Raw genomic sequence first — 16,115 nt, forward strand, 5'->3', positions numbered from 1 at the left:
TGCATGTTATTCGAAACTCTTCAGTATTCATTCAGATACAGGAGGCTCAATTCCATAGCATAGCTGAGTAACCTGCACGTTGTGTAAATATAATTATAGCGTGTTTAGTCATTGTTATTCATTACGGTATTATATATTCGTGTTTCTTGCACTTTATTAATTCATTTAGTTATGGCAATGACAATAAATTCAATTTTGAACAATTTATTATTTTCGCATTAGACTGACATTTGTCTTTGTCTTATTCACATGATTTACAATAGTCCTACGAATTGTAATATGGTCATTATTTTGAGACATTCTGTGCAGATATAGCATTTTAACATTGGTTCTTTTCTGGGCCCACTCTTTAGCATTACAGCGCATAGCATTTATCATCTCTTTTGTGAATATAAGCCTAATGTTTTCTTGATTCATGATTTCCTGCAAGGTCATACTCTTTATTAAATACCGGTAAATCTTAAATGGGAGGGTCCCTCATGAACATTACCCACAAACCCTCATGGCAGCTATGGGGATATATTCAGGCCGAAACTTAAAGAAATACCGGGATAGTGTCCGGTGAGAGGAAATATGTTAATATAGGCCTAGATAAATTTAGTAAAAGTACGATATATATACAGTTATTGTACTTCGTTTTTTTTTTATGACAATAGCTAAATTTAGGTGTCACATTTACAAAATTTGCTCACCTCAGCCCCAACTATGTGGGGTGACGGTGGGTATGAACTATAGCCCCCACTAACTTAAATATTGTGTCTACCAACGGACAGGAGGATGGGGAGGGGTGGAGGCTCTAGGTTTGCCACCTGTATTTCCAGGCATCCAGGTGCCGTATTTCCACAGACTCAAATCCATGCTAACTTTATTGTGGCTACTGCTTAAGTGGGAGTGGTAGCGGCTCTAATGGTTGTCAGCATCTATTTTCGGTCATTCAGTGAAAAATTGATCACCAACCATCGTGGGACTGGAGTGGATATGCTCTCAGACCTCACTAAATTTAAAATCTTGTACCCGTGGATAAGGGTACTGGTCTTCACTCGTCACGTGTTGCCAAATTTGTTAAGTCCCTCAATCCCCCCTATTTAAATGGCCGGACCACTTGCAAAATGCTTCCGACGGCTATGAATGTTCTACTATTAGAATAACATATTTCTTATGATGACGCAATAACATATTTTCACGGTATAATGTGTTGTAGTTTATTTACAGTGAAATTAAGGGGCGTCTATTTGAGTATATAGGCCTACGTATCCATTTTACACACACACACACACACACATATAAAATAAACGCCGATCCCTCGAATAAACGCCCTGTCTCCTTCACCCCCATCCCCCCAAAAAAACCCTTCTTGCATCTACGAATATCACGCTAATAACAAAATTTTCCCAATTTACAGTAAATTTTGTTTGGGTGCGAAGTATTCATCTAAAATTAAAAATTCCTCGTGATATCTTTTAACAGAATTGAGGATAGAAATAATAGTTGGATCGTCCATTCATTAGCCTATATCCATGATTCATCTGTCTGACTCTGACGACGTGCTGCCACTGCTTGGCCCAGCACTGAGAAAGGGCCCTGGGGTCTCCGAATTAGTCGACTCGGTACTGCCAGTAAACGAGCTTTTTGTATTTCGTCGATTTTTTGAATACTTCATACATTTGCTTTCGGTTACATGAACACATCTGTATTTTCCTGAAACTTTGATCAACATCTGGTTCTTCTGACAACTACTGTTCATCCCAACACCAAACATGAAGAAAAAAATGATTGCATGTAAGAGCTTCTGCATATCTGTAAATAGAAATAATCTCAGGAAATAGTCATGATTTACTCATATAGGCCTATATATACTGAATAGTGAATACCCAGTTTACAATTTTACGTTATAATAAAGTTATGCGTTATAGTTTTATGTAGAAAACTACTTTTTGTATAAAACCATACGCAAATAAAACTTGATTTCACATCTAAATAACGCTTGAACGTTTCGCAAACGCTGTCGCTGTTAGTTTCTTATACCTACACGTTTGCAAAGGTTATAATAAGGTTTTCAGTTTGCTGGGTTCAGCCTAGATAAAACTAACCATTTCAATTTGAAAACACAATTGCAAAAGACTCAAACAAAAAACTGAATTGCAAATTTGTTATAGACCTTTCAGAATCCCACTAAAAGAACTGGAATTAGTAATAAATAAAGGAAACGTTTGCAAATGAATTGCTTGTCCATGGGCCCTATGTCTAACGATAAGCAAATAAAATAGTATAAAAAAGTTAAATCTTCCTTTTTTTTTTAATTATTAATAGGCCTATTTAAACAGGAAGTCCCACTCAGCATGGCTGATTTTCAGGGGAGTCCTCCCACATAAAAACTTAAAAATCAACAGTAAAATAGATAAAACTTGCAGTTCTTTAAAGAAACACAGAAGAAAACCAAAAGAATAAACAATTCAAGCTAAGAAAAAAAGGCCTTTACACATTTTTTTTTAAAGTTAATAAAGATTTTTGCACTGTAATATTAAAAGGTAGAGTCTTCCAAATCTTGGCCTCAGAGCATCAAACCGTGGATCCTCCCATTGACGCGACATGTTTATACGGATATTTCATTACGAGAGGTGACTTCAGACCTTTTGCAAACTATGACACGCACACTAGTAAAGCGGTGGAGCAAGTTCAACAACGCATCTAAAAACAAAGAGGAGTAACATGTAGGCCTATTACCAACGGGAGGAAAGTTCTAACCAGTTTAGGTCCCTGCGAGGCCCACGGACAGATGCTGTATCACCCACTAATGTAACAATCAACCACTAATGTAACATTAACCACTGTTGTAACAAAAATCAACCACTAATGTAACATTAACCACTATTGTAACAAAAATCAACCACTGTTATAAAATTTCATTAACCACTATTGTAACAATGATTTAACCACTGTTGTAACAAAATTCATTAACCACTATTGTAACAACAATTTAACCACTAATGTAACAACGTACAATATATAGAAGTCTCCAATTGTATAGCAGGGTCAGAGAACACGAAATTAGGAAATTGATTAATTAGATGTTATTTTTGAATATTTTATTTGTTTTTTACTTCTTTTTGCATGCATACATCTCCACTGCGTCACAGATACCAGCACAAGCCAATACAAAGGAAAGATGTAATATAACCAGATAGTGAAGTGTGAAGGGGCGAAAAAGTATTATTTAATTAAATAAGGCTGCAAAAATTAACCGACTGGTTGACAGACTAACAATGGAATGACCATCCAATCAATAAGAAACTGTCTGCTAAATACTAAACTAATACGACTAACAGAAATAGGGAAAATAGCATGTTAAACGTAATAGGGACTGTCCGACTGACCAACAGACATACAGAAGTTTGGAGATATTTACACTTTTAGACTTGATTTAACCAAACCCAGGCAGCATGGTGATGCATTAAGGCCTATTTATATTTTGAAAATAACAGTCAACAATTAAAAAAAAGCAACTATTTGCATTAAAAAATTATCGTGTATACGATAAAAAATATTTTCATAAATCAAGTCAAATTTCTAATAATAATAATAATGAAAAAAACGATAAAATATAAAAATATTTTTTATCGTCAATCGTTATCGTTTTAGTATAACTAGGCATTTATTTACCCAAAAACTTTTAGTACCACTGAGGATTAACATCCATCAAATTATTAGTACCCCTTTCTATACCCCGGCGTTGCCTTTAAGTAACCTAATTAGGACCATCCAGGCATCCCTGTGCAATTTGGGCTTGTTCAGACCATTTTTTAAATCTGACCTTTAACATTTATATCAAAATTCACAACATTTTCAAAAAGCCAATCATTTTAAAAGAGATTTTCCTATTTACAATGTCACAGGGACTTTCCCTGTTCAATTTGTGCTGTTCAGACTCTTTTTTTTTAATCTGACCTTTAACCTCTATATAAAAAAAAATTAAAAATGCCACAACCATCATAAAATGTGAAATTTGTTTTTTAATATGACAACGTATATAAGGTTTCGGCTCGGAGACTACTATATATTGTACATTGTTACATTAGTGGTTAAATTGTTGTTACAATAGTGGTTAATGATCTTTGTTACAACAGTGGTTAAATCGTTGTTACAATAGTGGTTAATGAATTATTACAACAGTGGTTGATTTTTGTTACAATAGTGGTTAATGTTACATAGTGGTTGATTTTTGTTACAATAGTGGTTAATGTTACATTAGTGGTTGATTTTTGTTACAATAGTGGTTAATGTTACATTAGTGGTTGATTTTTGTTACAACAGTGGTTAATGTTAAATTACATTGTAGATGAATCGAATTCCTCTATAGCATATGAATTGGATGAGACCAAACGTCAAACGACGCAACAGTATTCAAAATAAAGACGAACTAAGCTGTTAAATAAAAGAATTTTGATGTTTTTATTTAAACGAAATCCAAGCGAGAAACACTCAAGAGAAGCTCGAGATTTGGAAACAACATGAAGTGCATGGCATTGGATTGGAATTTAAGTTTGTCGTCAAGAATAACACACAGGACCTTGGCAGATGGTTTATTTTCTAAAGTGGAATTACCTAAGGAAACAGAAAAGGTTTTCACAAGCCGTCGGTAGCATTCTCGACAAAAAAAACACAGAGAAAATTTTGTTTGCATTGATTTTAAGATGATTGTAGATAGCCCAAGAGTTGAGGCAAGAAAGTTCAGATGAGGCTAAATTGTGGACGACCTCATCACCGAACGAACATGGTTATTAAATCAATATGGTTATCTATAAAATAAAGTATAAATAAAGTACGAACATTGCTCAACGACACTTCATCCCAATAACAGTCTTTGCACACAAGACAACGTGTTTCGGACCTATAACAAACCTGCAATAGAATAGGCAACCAGGACATGATAATCAACTCGTAACAATGAAATGAATACTGTATGTCTACGTATAATGATCTCGAGAACTCAATATGAATTCGTCCAGCTTCAATCAACAACATGCAACGTGTAGGCCTACGATCATGTGTTCTGTAACCTACATAAATACGGTAACTTTTACCACAGTATTAGATTTTTGTTAGATATGTGGGTGAATTAATATACTAGTCCTATTGTTAGGGAAATGCTGCAGGGTTGTGTTTATAAGGGATCCAAGGTAAAGATGTTCCAGAATTAGGCCTAAAGAAGAAAAAATTTCAAACCGGAAATTAACTTCGATTTTCTCTGTGTGAATCTCTGAGTGGTTGCGCCTGGATACAAATTTTGGACAATACTATAAACTCAATTGGTCGTGAACACAGATAGGTCACGGAGAAGGCTAATGAAATGTTGTATTAAACCAGGGAACAGTAAAATTTCACTGTTCTCTGGTATAACTTAAGATGCTTCTGAATTAGCCACGGAGAAATACGGGGGAAAAAGCCCCCTACTCAATGTTGAGCGTCCCTGTTGCAACTTATTTTTTTGGTTCGGTAACTTTTGGATCGAGTGTTGAAGTTAGCCTCTAAAAAGGGAAACTGTAACAGGGGAAAGGGTTGGTGCGGGCCCAACTGGAGGGGACCCATGCCATTATTAAGGGCCCATGATAGTAATTATTATTTCTGAAAAAAAAAATATTTAAAAAAATGCTACCTGCAATTTCTATGGGCCCTAGTAAGCTTGGGCCTTGGGAAATTTCCCCCTGTCCTCTTTCGGTGGCACCTGCCTCTAGAATAAACGTGTTAGCAATGCTAAGAAACTGATTGGTTTACAAAATGGTGTATGGAAAAAGATGAACTTAATATGAGCTTGTATAGAGTTAGAAGGATGTTGTTATTATAATATATTACCACAAAGGTGTCGGGTGGTTAGCCTATAGATCTAACAGCCGGAGCTAGCAAAAAGGCATAGGGTCTACTGTTCAGGTTGAAGCTTTAAATATTTATGATTTACAAACCAAGTGTACTAAATTTAATATAATATGAACCATTCTGCAAACTCCGCCTCTTATATTTTTGGGACACGTGCGAAGCCCTGGCCCTGTTCTTATTGTCCAGACATTTGGGAAAGGTCCATTATGTGTCGGGGGAAAAAAGCCAGATAATTATTATACAGTATCTTGTTCGAGATCCAGCAACCTGAAAATAATGCACAGAAGAGGGCGTATCTTATAGTCTGGCAGATGAGTTATATGGATATTATATCAAAATTGTAACATCATATACATTAAAATAAAGGAATTTCTACCGAAGCTTGGCTCACTATGATGGATTCGTGGTCAAGACGTTCGCCATGTATGCAAAAGGTCCCGGGTTGAAGTCCTGGATTTATTCGGTGTAAACACCAAGGACTTATTCCCAGTGGGGTCCTTCTGGTGGTGATTGGACAGTACACCGGGAGACAATCCCCTACTCTTTTCCGAAGAGTGTACTGAGTTTTTTAACGTGCACATGATGGGGCATAAATGCACACGGGACCAACGGCTTCAACGTCTCATCCGAAAGACGGTGCGCTATAACTTGTACTTCAGTCCTCCAGCTGAAACACAAGGAGAGGCAGCGATGGGAATTGAACCGGGGACCTAGAGATCCCTACGGTTCAGCGCACACACAGCGGCTTCCACCAGATTAGCCGACAGAGCTAAGCTGCTGTCAAAATGGTGATGGTGACTGTGAAGCTTAGTTTCCATACATACTTTGCCGATTGCGTTGCAGACGAATTAGGCAGGGGTGGCGCCAGGAAAATACAAAATACATAAAATTTGTTTTTCTCCCCGACGAATTGTGCTTTTTCTCCCCGACAGGGGCCCTGGAATTATAGTGCATTGCTAGCTGCCCCGACGTAAAAGGAAAAGCACCCCGATTCGTCTGCAACGCAATCGGTAAAGTTGAACCAGGCTCAAACTTCCCGACAACTGTCACCGATAGCGTACACTGGAGCATATGATCGACAATTCATTACAAAAAATAGTGAAGATAATGAACTTATTAATTATATGAAGTTGTTGCTAGTGACGTTACAATATAATGACGTCAACCACTACAATGAAACTGATGGTGTCGATAACGATAGGCCTATTTAAAGATTAATTCGTGAATCTCCATGAAAACAGTTGGTTAAGTTAATGAAGCTTTGAAGCATTGAAGATCGTTACAATCATTATACGAATAGTGAGAAATTAACGAAGGTGATCATAATGATTATGGTGATGATAGTGACATTGGTAATGAATTCACACGACAATGATAATAAACACTGTCAAACACCAACATATACACACAACAATCTAGTTTTTCGCTAACTTGTTTGTCTTTATTGATTTTTCTTCAAATGCGCGTATGGGATAAAGTCCCATGTTTTTAGGTGATATCGTAGCTGTTGCTACTGCTGATGTTTGTATTTTTTAAATATTCTATTAGTTTCCTTCCCCTATTTAATTTTCATAATTCTAATCTACCAAGTTTAAATAATCGAAATTGGGACACGATCATGTGTTCAGTTTGTACAAATTATGAAAATTGGATATGAATATGAATGTACAAATATAAATCGCAAATCCAGTTACATCACATCTGTAATTTTTTTTTTTAATATATCAGGATAGTTTGATTTTACTATTCCCTATCGTGTACATCCCACCATCAATGAGAAAAATATCAACAAATTTCAGCGTGATTCTAAGCACAATAATACCAACATAGGATGCAAATGTTAATTTACTATAAACATACATTTGTTTGCTGAACTTTTCGTCGGTCAAGCCACACTGCAAATAAACGGACTCTTCTGCAAAGCCTTGGAGCATATTGTGATGGTTTACTAGGTGTATCAATGGTTTCTAATAGACTGCTAAATTTACAGTAGATAATTTAATATTGAACATAAATACAACTCTATCAAGTGTTTCAATAAATGTAAATAAATTTGCTAACAATCCTTCTGAGATCGTAGACGCCTATCATTGTTTGTCAGTTGTTACCGTGGAAAGTGTGGATAATGTTTTCCATTAAAGACGTTTTCGTCTCAAACACATTCTGAATTCGAACCTTACAGAAATGAGGGATGTAAAAAAATCTTGGTTCCTGAGGGAATGAGTGACTTGTAAAACCTATGGGATCTCTTGGGCAGTAATTCCTAATGGATTTTAACTTTTATAAAAATGTGAACATACAGTACTAATAATTCAAATACCAATCAACTGAATAAGCACACAAACACTGTTAATAACCTTGTTTCTACTGTACTCCTTTAGCCAGTCAACAAACTTGAATAACCCACAATCAATAACAATAATAACAATAACTATAATAATAATAATTATACAAGAGCTAAAAAATAATAATTCATAAAATACTCAATACTATGGATTCGATATTGATAACGATTTGGAATTATGAAGGGTATTTTCATTCATGTCCAACCAATATTGTATTTATTGATTTGATAAAAATGATTATGAATATCGATACAACTCAATATAATATAGATTAAATAATATAAAACAAGTTAAAAAAAAATAATTCGTCCATTATGAATCATTATCTTACATTGATTTATGTAGTAGTAGGTACCTTTTAAAAAATCTTAAATCAATTCCATTAAAAACTAATGCAAGTTGTAGGCAAGATATTCACTGATCAATTACTGACGACTGACGGTAATAATTACCAACCAATAACTAATTATTAATATGCATAATTAATTGCATGTTAATAAATAATTATTGATAATTGATGTTGATTGTAATTGATCATGGATCAATAAATTATAGATAACTTATTGTTGATCAATTGTGAATACTTATTGACCAATAACTGATTATAACATAAATAACTGATTATTGCTTGTAATTGATTACTAATCAATAAATTATCAATGACAATTTATTACTGATCAATAAGTGATCAGTAGCAAATAATTATTGACCAATAACTGATTATAACATAAATAACTGATTATTGATTGCAAATGATTGCTGATCATAAATGATTACTGGTAAATAGCTAATTATTATTTGTAGCTTTTTGTTGAATAACTCATAATTGATTACAATGATTACTGGTCAATAACAAACTAATTTATTCTGATCAATAACTGGCTATAGATTATGATTGATTAATAATCAGTAATTAATTATTGATTTTATAATCAGTGACAGGTTATTGATTTTGATTTATTACTGACCAATAACTATATATTAATTACTGTATGTTTTATTGATCAATTAAGCAATCAATAACTGATTATATTGTCCAGCCATATATTTATTATACTCTACAAAATATTAAGCTCACACACTGGATTGTATCACTAGCAAGCATTAGAAGGGGTATTAGAATACAATAAATAACAATATCATCCTTTCGCATATTATTATCTACCAGCCTAATGATTACTGGACACCTCTCTAAATTAGTAGTTACAAAATAGGTTAGATTTGAGGACAAGCCTAGCAATGTAGTCATTTATTTTTGTCTTTTTTTTCTTTATTCTGTATATAGCAAAGTGTAAAAAATGTTTATAAAGCTCTGAAAATATAGTTTACCCTAAGTAGAGCTTTATTTGTTAGTATAATATACTATGTATTCTTTAAGAGATCACAAAACATACAGATGTGTCTGGCTTTGATGAGCATGAGAAGGGATAGGAGAGTTGGGGGAGGGGAGAGTTGGGGGTATACTTCACTCTATGTTATAAGATAATCATTTTATCTAAGCATTCTCACTATTTAAATATATATCTAATCCAAAAATCACGTCCACCAAATATTAAAATAGGTGAAATAAATGTGTGCATAGATATGAAATTGTAGTTGATTTAGATTTTGAAAATATTCGAAGGTTACTTAGTAAAACAAAAAATAGACTTTAACAGTTTAAAATATTGTTCATATCCCTGTGTAGAGTAAGCCAGCCATATCTGCAGGAAGTGATCCCCTTAAGAAAAATAAATTACAAACCAAAAGCAAATCAATAAATAAATGAATAAATTGTCGTCAAGGCAACTGTTCGGCAGGAAGCACTTACTGAAACTTACTAGTCATTTTCAGTTGTTTTGGGTTGTCCAAAAGAACTTTACACACATGCTAAACAACAGGGAATATATCTATTTGCCTGAATTCATTGTACTACATGGGTAAAAAAAAACCAGTCCACTCGTAATCATGCCTTATTATAAGAATGTTGCCCTGTGTGGTCGCTAGTGGTAGCCTGACTACCCAATACATACTGCTCAAACAACACAGTTACATGTGTTAAACAACAACATAAAGAAAATGTACTCTGTGCATGTTTGTGTTTGAAGATTGTATGTGTAAGTGCATATATGTGCAAGGCTGTATCCAAGATTGCCATTGGGTGTTGTTTAGAATCCCCGACAGGGTGAACAGCACCTGGTAGGGGTACCAGATTCTTTTCCCTGGAAGGACTGATGTAGTCAATTCAGAGGCAGAAAGTGATTGATTCGGATAATATTTTTTAACATCCACTCCATTAAAGTTTTGCCATTACTATGGCAACTTCAATACTGGCCTAACAATAGATTACTGGCTATTAATCTTTAGTTCAGAAAACCAAAAAAAACCGTTATATTCAGTACATTCTTGACGGTCTTAAAAATGTGTACCTTTTCCGATTTGAGGGATGTGTAAATATCCATTGCTCCACCCTGGATACAGGCTTGATGTGCTCACATAATATACACTATGATATGCAGGTATGCATGAAGGTATGAGGTATGTATGGGGGTACATATGTGAAATGTTGTATGTTGATATATATGTTTGTGTGTGCGTGGTATTCATATAATAAAACAATATCAATATTTTTAGACCGCATGAGCAGATACTGGGAGGTAGGTTCCTTTTGTTAACTTCAGGCAAACATAGCATAAGAACTCGGGTGCGATAATCATCATCACGGCTCTCACTATCGACTACATGACAGCAAACGCAAACGAGCAGCACGGCCTGCGCTGCTTTATTTATTTCGATGTTGAAATGTATTTTCTCTTAGAAATTATCAAGTCTTTTTTTTTCTCAAGAAACTTTACAGTTGGTGGTTATTTTGACAGCTTGCTTATGACTCGCACCAGGGCACCATTCTCATCTTTTAACCTCTGATTATCCTGTTTCAGTTGATGAATCGTCTGAAATAGAAGCATTAAAAGATTAATTAAAACCATGATTGACTAAACAACACCACCACCATCATGACAATGACAATCAATATTAAAATTGCCACTTTTCACCATCACAATCACCACTAAGACCATCGCAACTGCCATGAACACCATCACAAATCACCATATAAACAAGACCTTTTTTTATACCTCTCTCATTTTGACAATGTCAGAGCTGGGTGAAAAAGAATAAACTACAATTTTGTACAGTCTTTAGCAAATGGTATTTCTAAAAGCAACTAGGCAAAGAAGAAAATAAAAAAAATAAAAAAAAAAAATGGGTGGGAGAATGAAAATTACAATCTTGTAGTCTTTTAGCAAATGGTATTTCCAAAAGCATCTACAGCAGGCAGAGGAGAAAATAAAAAAATTTAATGTGAGGTACAAAAATGTATAAAGGGCACCCTCTCTAAATATCATATCACATCCAAAAGAATACTGCATGATGTAATGTCATCAGTTCAGCAATTAGATTGATACAAGTTTTAAATGTATTATATTTTTAAGAATAAGTAAAATTTCTTATTGAGAGATTTTGTGGTAGCGGTGAGCATAATTTTTTTAAAATACAAAATTAATTAAAAAAAATTTTTTTTTTTGCAGTGGCCGGTGTGCTAACAGAACAAAAGGAAATTGACGTTCGTTTTTGAAACCTTTATTGGTTTGGGGTCATTTTGCGAAAAACGGAGTGTAAAAAGATAATACAGGTCTCCCTCTAAATTAAGACCCTCCAAAGAAAGACAACCTCCAATTAAAGACCAATTTTTTGTGGTCCTAAATTAGCAAATGTCTATTTAATGTTTATTATTCTAATTAGAGACAAAAGCTTCTAAAGACCATGGAAACACCGGTTGGAAAAGTGGTCTTTAATTGGAGGGAGACCTTTATGAGCACATTTACTCGTCCGTAGAGTAATCAATAATTAGAAAGAGTCAGAACTTTAGTATACAATTATTTTATAATTATAAATGTATACGGTAGTCACAAAAATGTTACCTATTACTTGTGTTAATTATTTTTGGCCTTAACATCATCATCCCCATCATCATTTTCATCAACAATTTTGTCATTGTTATCAATATCATCACTTTATGATCAACAGCAGACACAGCAGAAATACTGTTTGAAGCAACCGACTGAAAACTTTGCATGCCAAATATCAGCGTTTTCATTGTCACTAATCAACTAAAATTTCAAGAAAGCACCACACATCACTATTAACAACTCCAAAATGTCTAGGTAGCAATGCCACACAACATCAGTAAACAAATTCAAAATGTTTACTTAGCAACATCACACAACATCAATCAACAACTCAAAAATGTTTTCATTATTTATTAGTATTAACCACTCAAAATTCCAGACAATTTTAAGCAGATTTAGATAGGTTGACTTCACACAATTCAAGTTCGAAACATACTGTTCAGTGGTAGAGGAACAATACCTTTCTTTTGAAGTACAGTATATAATATATAAAAAAAAAACAATCTTTTTTTGTTTTGTTTTTTTTACTTTATGTTTGATACATGAAAAGAAACTTTTAACCTGTATCAAATGGATGTATGATCAAACACAAAAACAATATCCATTTGTTCAGAATCACATCCAAGCAGTAAAAATGAAACAGGTAGGAAATTGGTAGTGTGAAAAAACATCATAAAAGCAAAATACAAAATTAGTTCACTGAGGAAACTCGTACTTACAATTGATGGTCAATGTTGGGAGATATATTTTGGGTTATATTATGTCAGTTTAAATGTTTAATAGCGGAATTAGATTAGTAATTCGAAATTGATAGTGAATAATAACATCCAATTGTCAGGGGGAACAGAAGGGGATGAATTACAATAACATAAACATAAAGGGGTTGCACTAAAATTACATAAATGACATGAGTAGGATGTACACATAATAGAAATGATCAGGAATAGGTATGACAATAGGGAAGGAAATATCAGTGTGTATACATGAAGGGTTGGAATATAAGTATATAAATAAATCGGATAGCGGTACAAGTCATACATGGCTTACATGGAAGGGAAGGAGCTATACATTTACAAACATTTAACAGAAATGTGTGCATATAAACCGAAGTAAACAATGAATGTGAATGACAGAAAAATGACAACAAAAAAATGAAAAGATAGTAAATGACAGAATATAAGAAAGTAAAAGATAGTAAAAGACAAAAAATAGATCTAAAATTGATGTATTAATTATAATTTTTCAATAACACAAAAAAATAATTGAAATATAATAATTTCAAAATAAATGTGCACTAATTGCAAAAATATGATGTAATTTGTCTGAATAGGCCTACAAAATCAAGAGAAACAAAAGCTGTTTTATTAGCTGTCTATGATAGCCTTTATCAGGTGTATTAAAAATAATAATGTCAGCAAGGTAAACTATATTAAACATCAAAGTAGCTAATTATAAAACTAAATTGTCTGGTAGTAACCAATATTTCATCAAATAACTCAGTGACATTACCGTACCACACTTTAATAACATGTATTACATTATAGTAATAAATAAAAACAATTTGTTACCACCCCAAAATTAATCGCAAATGTAAAATGTGATTATCTTTGCACGTTTTTATAGTGAGCCATAAAACAAACATTTACATTCATTTCACCTGAATACAAATAGAGAAAAGAGGAATAAGAAAAGTGTGAATACAAATTACAGAAAGAAATAGTAATGAATCAATTTTGAAGTTCTCATTAACTGAAACCTAGAAGAACAAAATATTAAATTAGATATTTGTCACCTATATTCAAGAGAGAAAGAGAGTATTTAGAATGGAAAGAGCAGAAAGGATAGATGAAATGAAGGCAACATCAAATGAGTGAAATTATGAAAGGTATATGATGACAGACACATGCTTACAAACATACCTACATACAGGCAATGAGGCTGTGGAGACAAAACCTTACCTTAATTTCTTCCTCCAATTCAGACAATTTCCTCTCCAATGCTCTCTTCTCCTGCGAAGCAATTCACAAATCAAATCAATTAACCAGAATGTATTTATTCTCACCATTATTAATATTGTACAGTATTGTTGTAAATGATTACAAATAACAAATCCATGTGATTTCCCTATATCATTCCATGTTTAATATTCAATTTTTAATTCTTCTTCATTTATTGATTTATTTTTTATACCAAATAGCACATTCTTTTCGGGCGAAAGTGTCCCTGCCGCTTTGGCTATATCTTGGCACTGACATTTTTTGCCATGTTTTTTCCAATTGAAATTTGCTCTGTATTTTGTTTTGCACTTTTGTGTATTTTTGTATTTTCTCGCCGAAAGGAATAGCACAGAAATGCATAATTAGAATGAAACAAAATACATTCCACATACATACACCTTAGTTTATATGTATGAATTACCAAGAAAAAACAAAGTTCCAATGTTTTATTATTAGACCAAAAAAATGTGTTGAATCTTTAATCTTGAATATAGTTCCTGTGGAATAAGCCTACTTCCTTGAACACAAGTGAGACTATTTTGGGAATGGGTTTGTATGGACCAAGAAATCTATGTTTATAGGTATGGCCAATCAAAAGGCAAATTTTCCAACACTGCATGCCAAATCCAAAGCTAATATTTTTTTTTTCTGTAAGTATTTGTAATAAGTCAGCTGGCTTATTCACATCATACCCTGGGGTTCTGAGTGAGAAATACTGGCAAGTGAAAATAGATGTAAAATAGGGAGTGGCCTACTCAAGGAACTACAGTATATAATGCTAAAGTAAATATACAATTACATATTGAATTGATAATCTTTTCCTGTATTTTGGCATTTGGCCGTGAAATGGGGATTAAATAAGCAGTAAATATACAACAAATTTCCATACCCGTTTTTCATGATCATAACTCTTTGTTTCTATATGTTCAGATTTACTCTGCGCCCTTTCCAATTGGACTTTTTGATTTGCAATTTCCTTCTCTTTGTTTTTTAGTTTCTCCTCTAGTTTCTCAACCTGAGATTGCTGTTCTTCAAAAAGCTGAAATTTATGAAAACAATTTTTCAACAGTGATCAATATTCAGTGAGGTCATAGTAATCATAAGAGGGAGGAGACCTGAGATAATATTGGTGTACATGTTATAGTAGTTCTACACACCTTTTTACAATTTTGGCATGGTACACTGGTCACTCGGTCCCTAGATGACGAATAAGTTGTGTCTCGTAGACTGTTTCTACTACTACGATCAAGTACTGATGATGTATCACCATACCTGAAAAGTGTAAACAAGAAAGTGCAAAATATAAGTGGGATAAAAAAACATAAAATATACATGCACTTTCATTAAAACAGTCCTTCTAAATCATAGTAATATATATTCCAGTCAGACTTTCAATTAAACATTAATCTATATATTTTCAATTTTATAAATCTTTACATAAAGTTCCCTTAATTTGTGCACAAACACACGTTTTAGTAAATGTATACCTCATGTCTAAAGCTTCCGTTAACTGATTACAATTTTTCAAATACATTTTTCATAGCCTATCAGTTAAATTTTCATAATCTACTGGATTGATATATAATGAGCAATCCTGTCTGGTGTTGGCTAGCATTGTTTCTTTTGTTTTTCTTTCTTATTGTTGTTTATCTGTTATGTATCAAACTAAAGACGAAATAAATGATATATGTTCAAAAAATATAACATGTCAATTTTTGGTATCTTCTGTTATATATTTTCATGACTTAGGCATATTAGTGTAATTGTTGGGAGTCTGAATCCAGACAAGAAGTGTTTTCATAATTTGCATGCGAGTGTTGTTAATACTCAGATGTACTAGAATGATTTAAATAAAATATAATCCAGGTTGGTACTTAATACAATTTTAAAAATCAAGGATATTCCTCAAGGTGTGTAAAATTGTCTTCTGATGATACTATCTGCCGGGATTGTAA

At 33.3% G+C, this 16,115-nt stretch overlaps 1 protein-coding gene across 2 annotated transcripts in view; it reads right to left on the reverse strand.

Annotated features, from left to right (window-relative positions):
- Positions 1-7,290: 7,290 nt before the first annotated feature.
- LOC117109615 (protein phosphatase 1 regulatory subunit 12A-like) overlaps positions 7,291-16,115 on the reverse strand; it is a 67,764-nt gene continuing 58,939 nt past the window's right edge. For both annotated transcript variants that reach the window (XM_033251998.1, XM_033251997.1), the window contains 4 exons: positions 15,318-15,432; positions 15,050-15,199; positions 14,122-14,172; positions 7,291-11,146 (listed from right to left, as the gene is read on the reverse strand). In XM_033251998.1, the coding sequence (XP_033107889.1) occupies positions 11,060-11,146; positions 14,122-14,172; positions 15,050-15,199; positions 15,318-15,432 (403 nt within the window). In that variant the 3' untranslated portion in view covers positions 7,291-11,059. The remainder of the gene's footprint in view (positions 11,147-14,121; positions 14,173-15,049; positions 15,200-15,317; positions 15,433-16,115) is intronic.

This window comes from Anneissia japonica, unplaced genomic scaffold, assembly GCF_011630105.1.
Source record: "Anneissia japonica isolate Jap-2015-1 unplaced genomic scaffold, ASM1163010v1 scaffold287829_len2072220_cov186, whole genome shotgun sequence".
Taxonomy (NCBI): Eukaryota; Metazoa; Echinodermata; class Crinoidea; order Comatulida; family Comatulidae; genus Anneissia; species Anneissia japonica.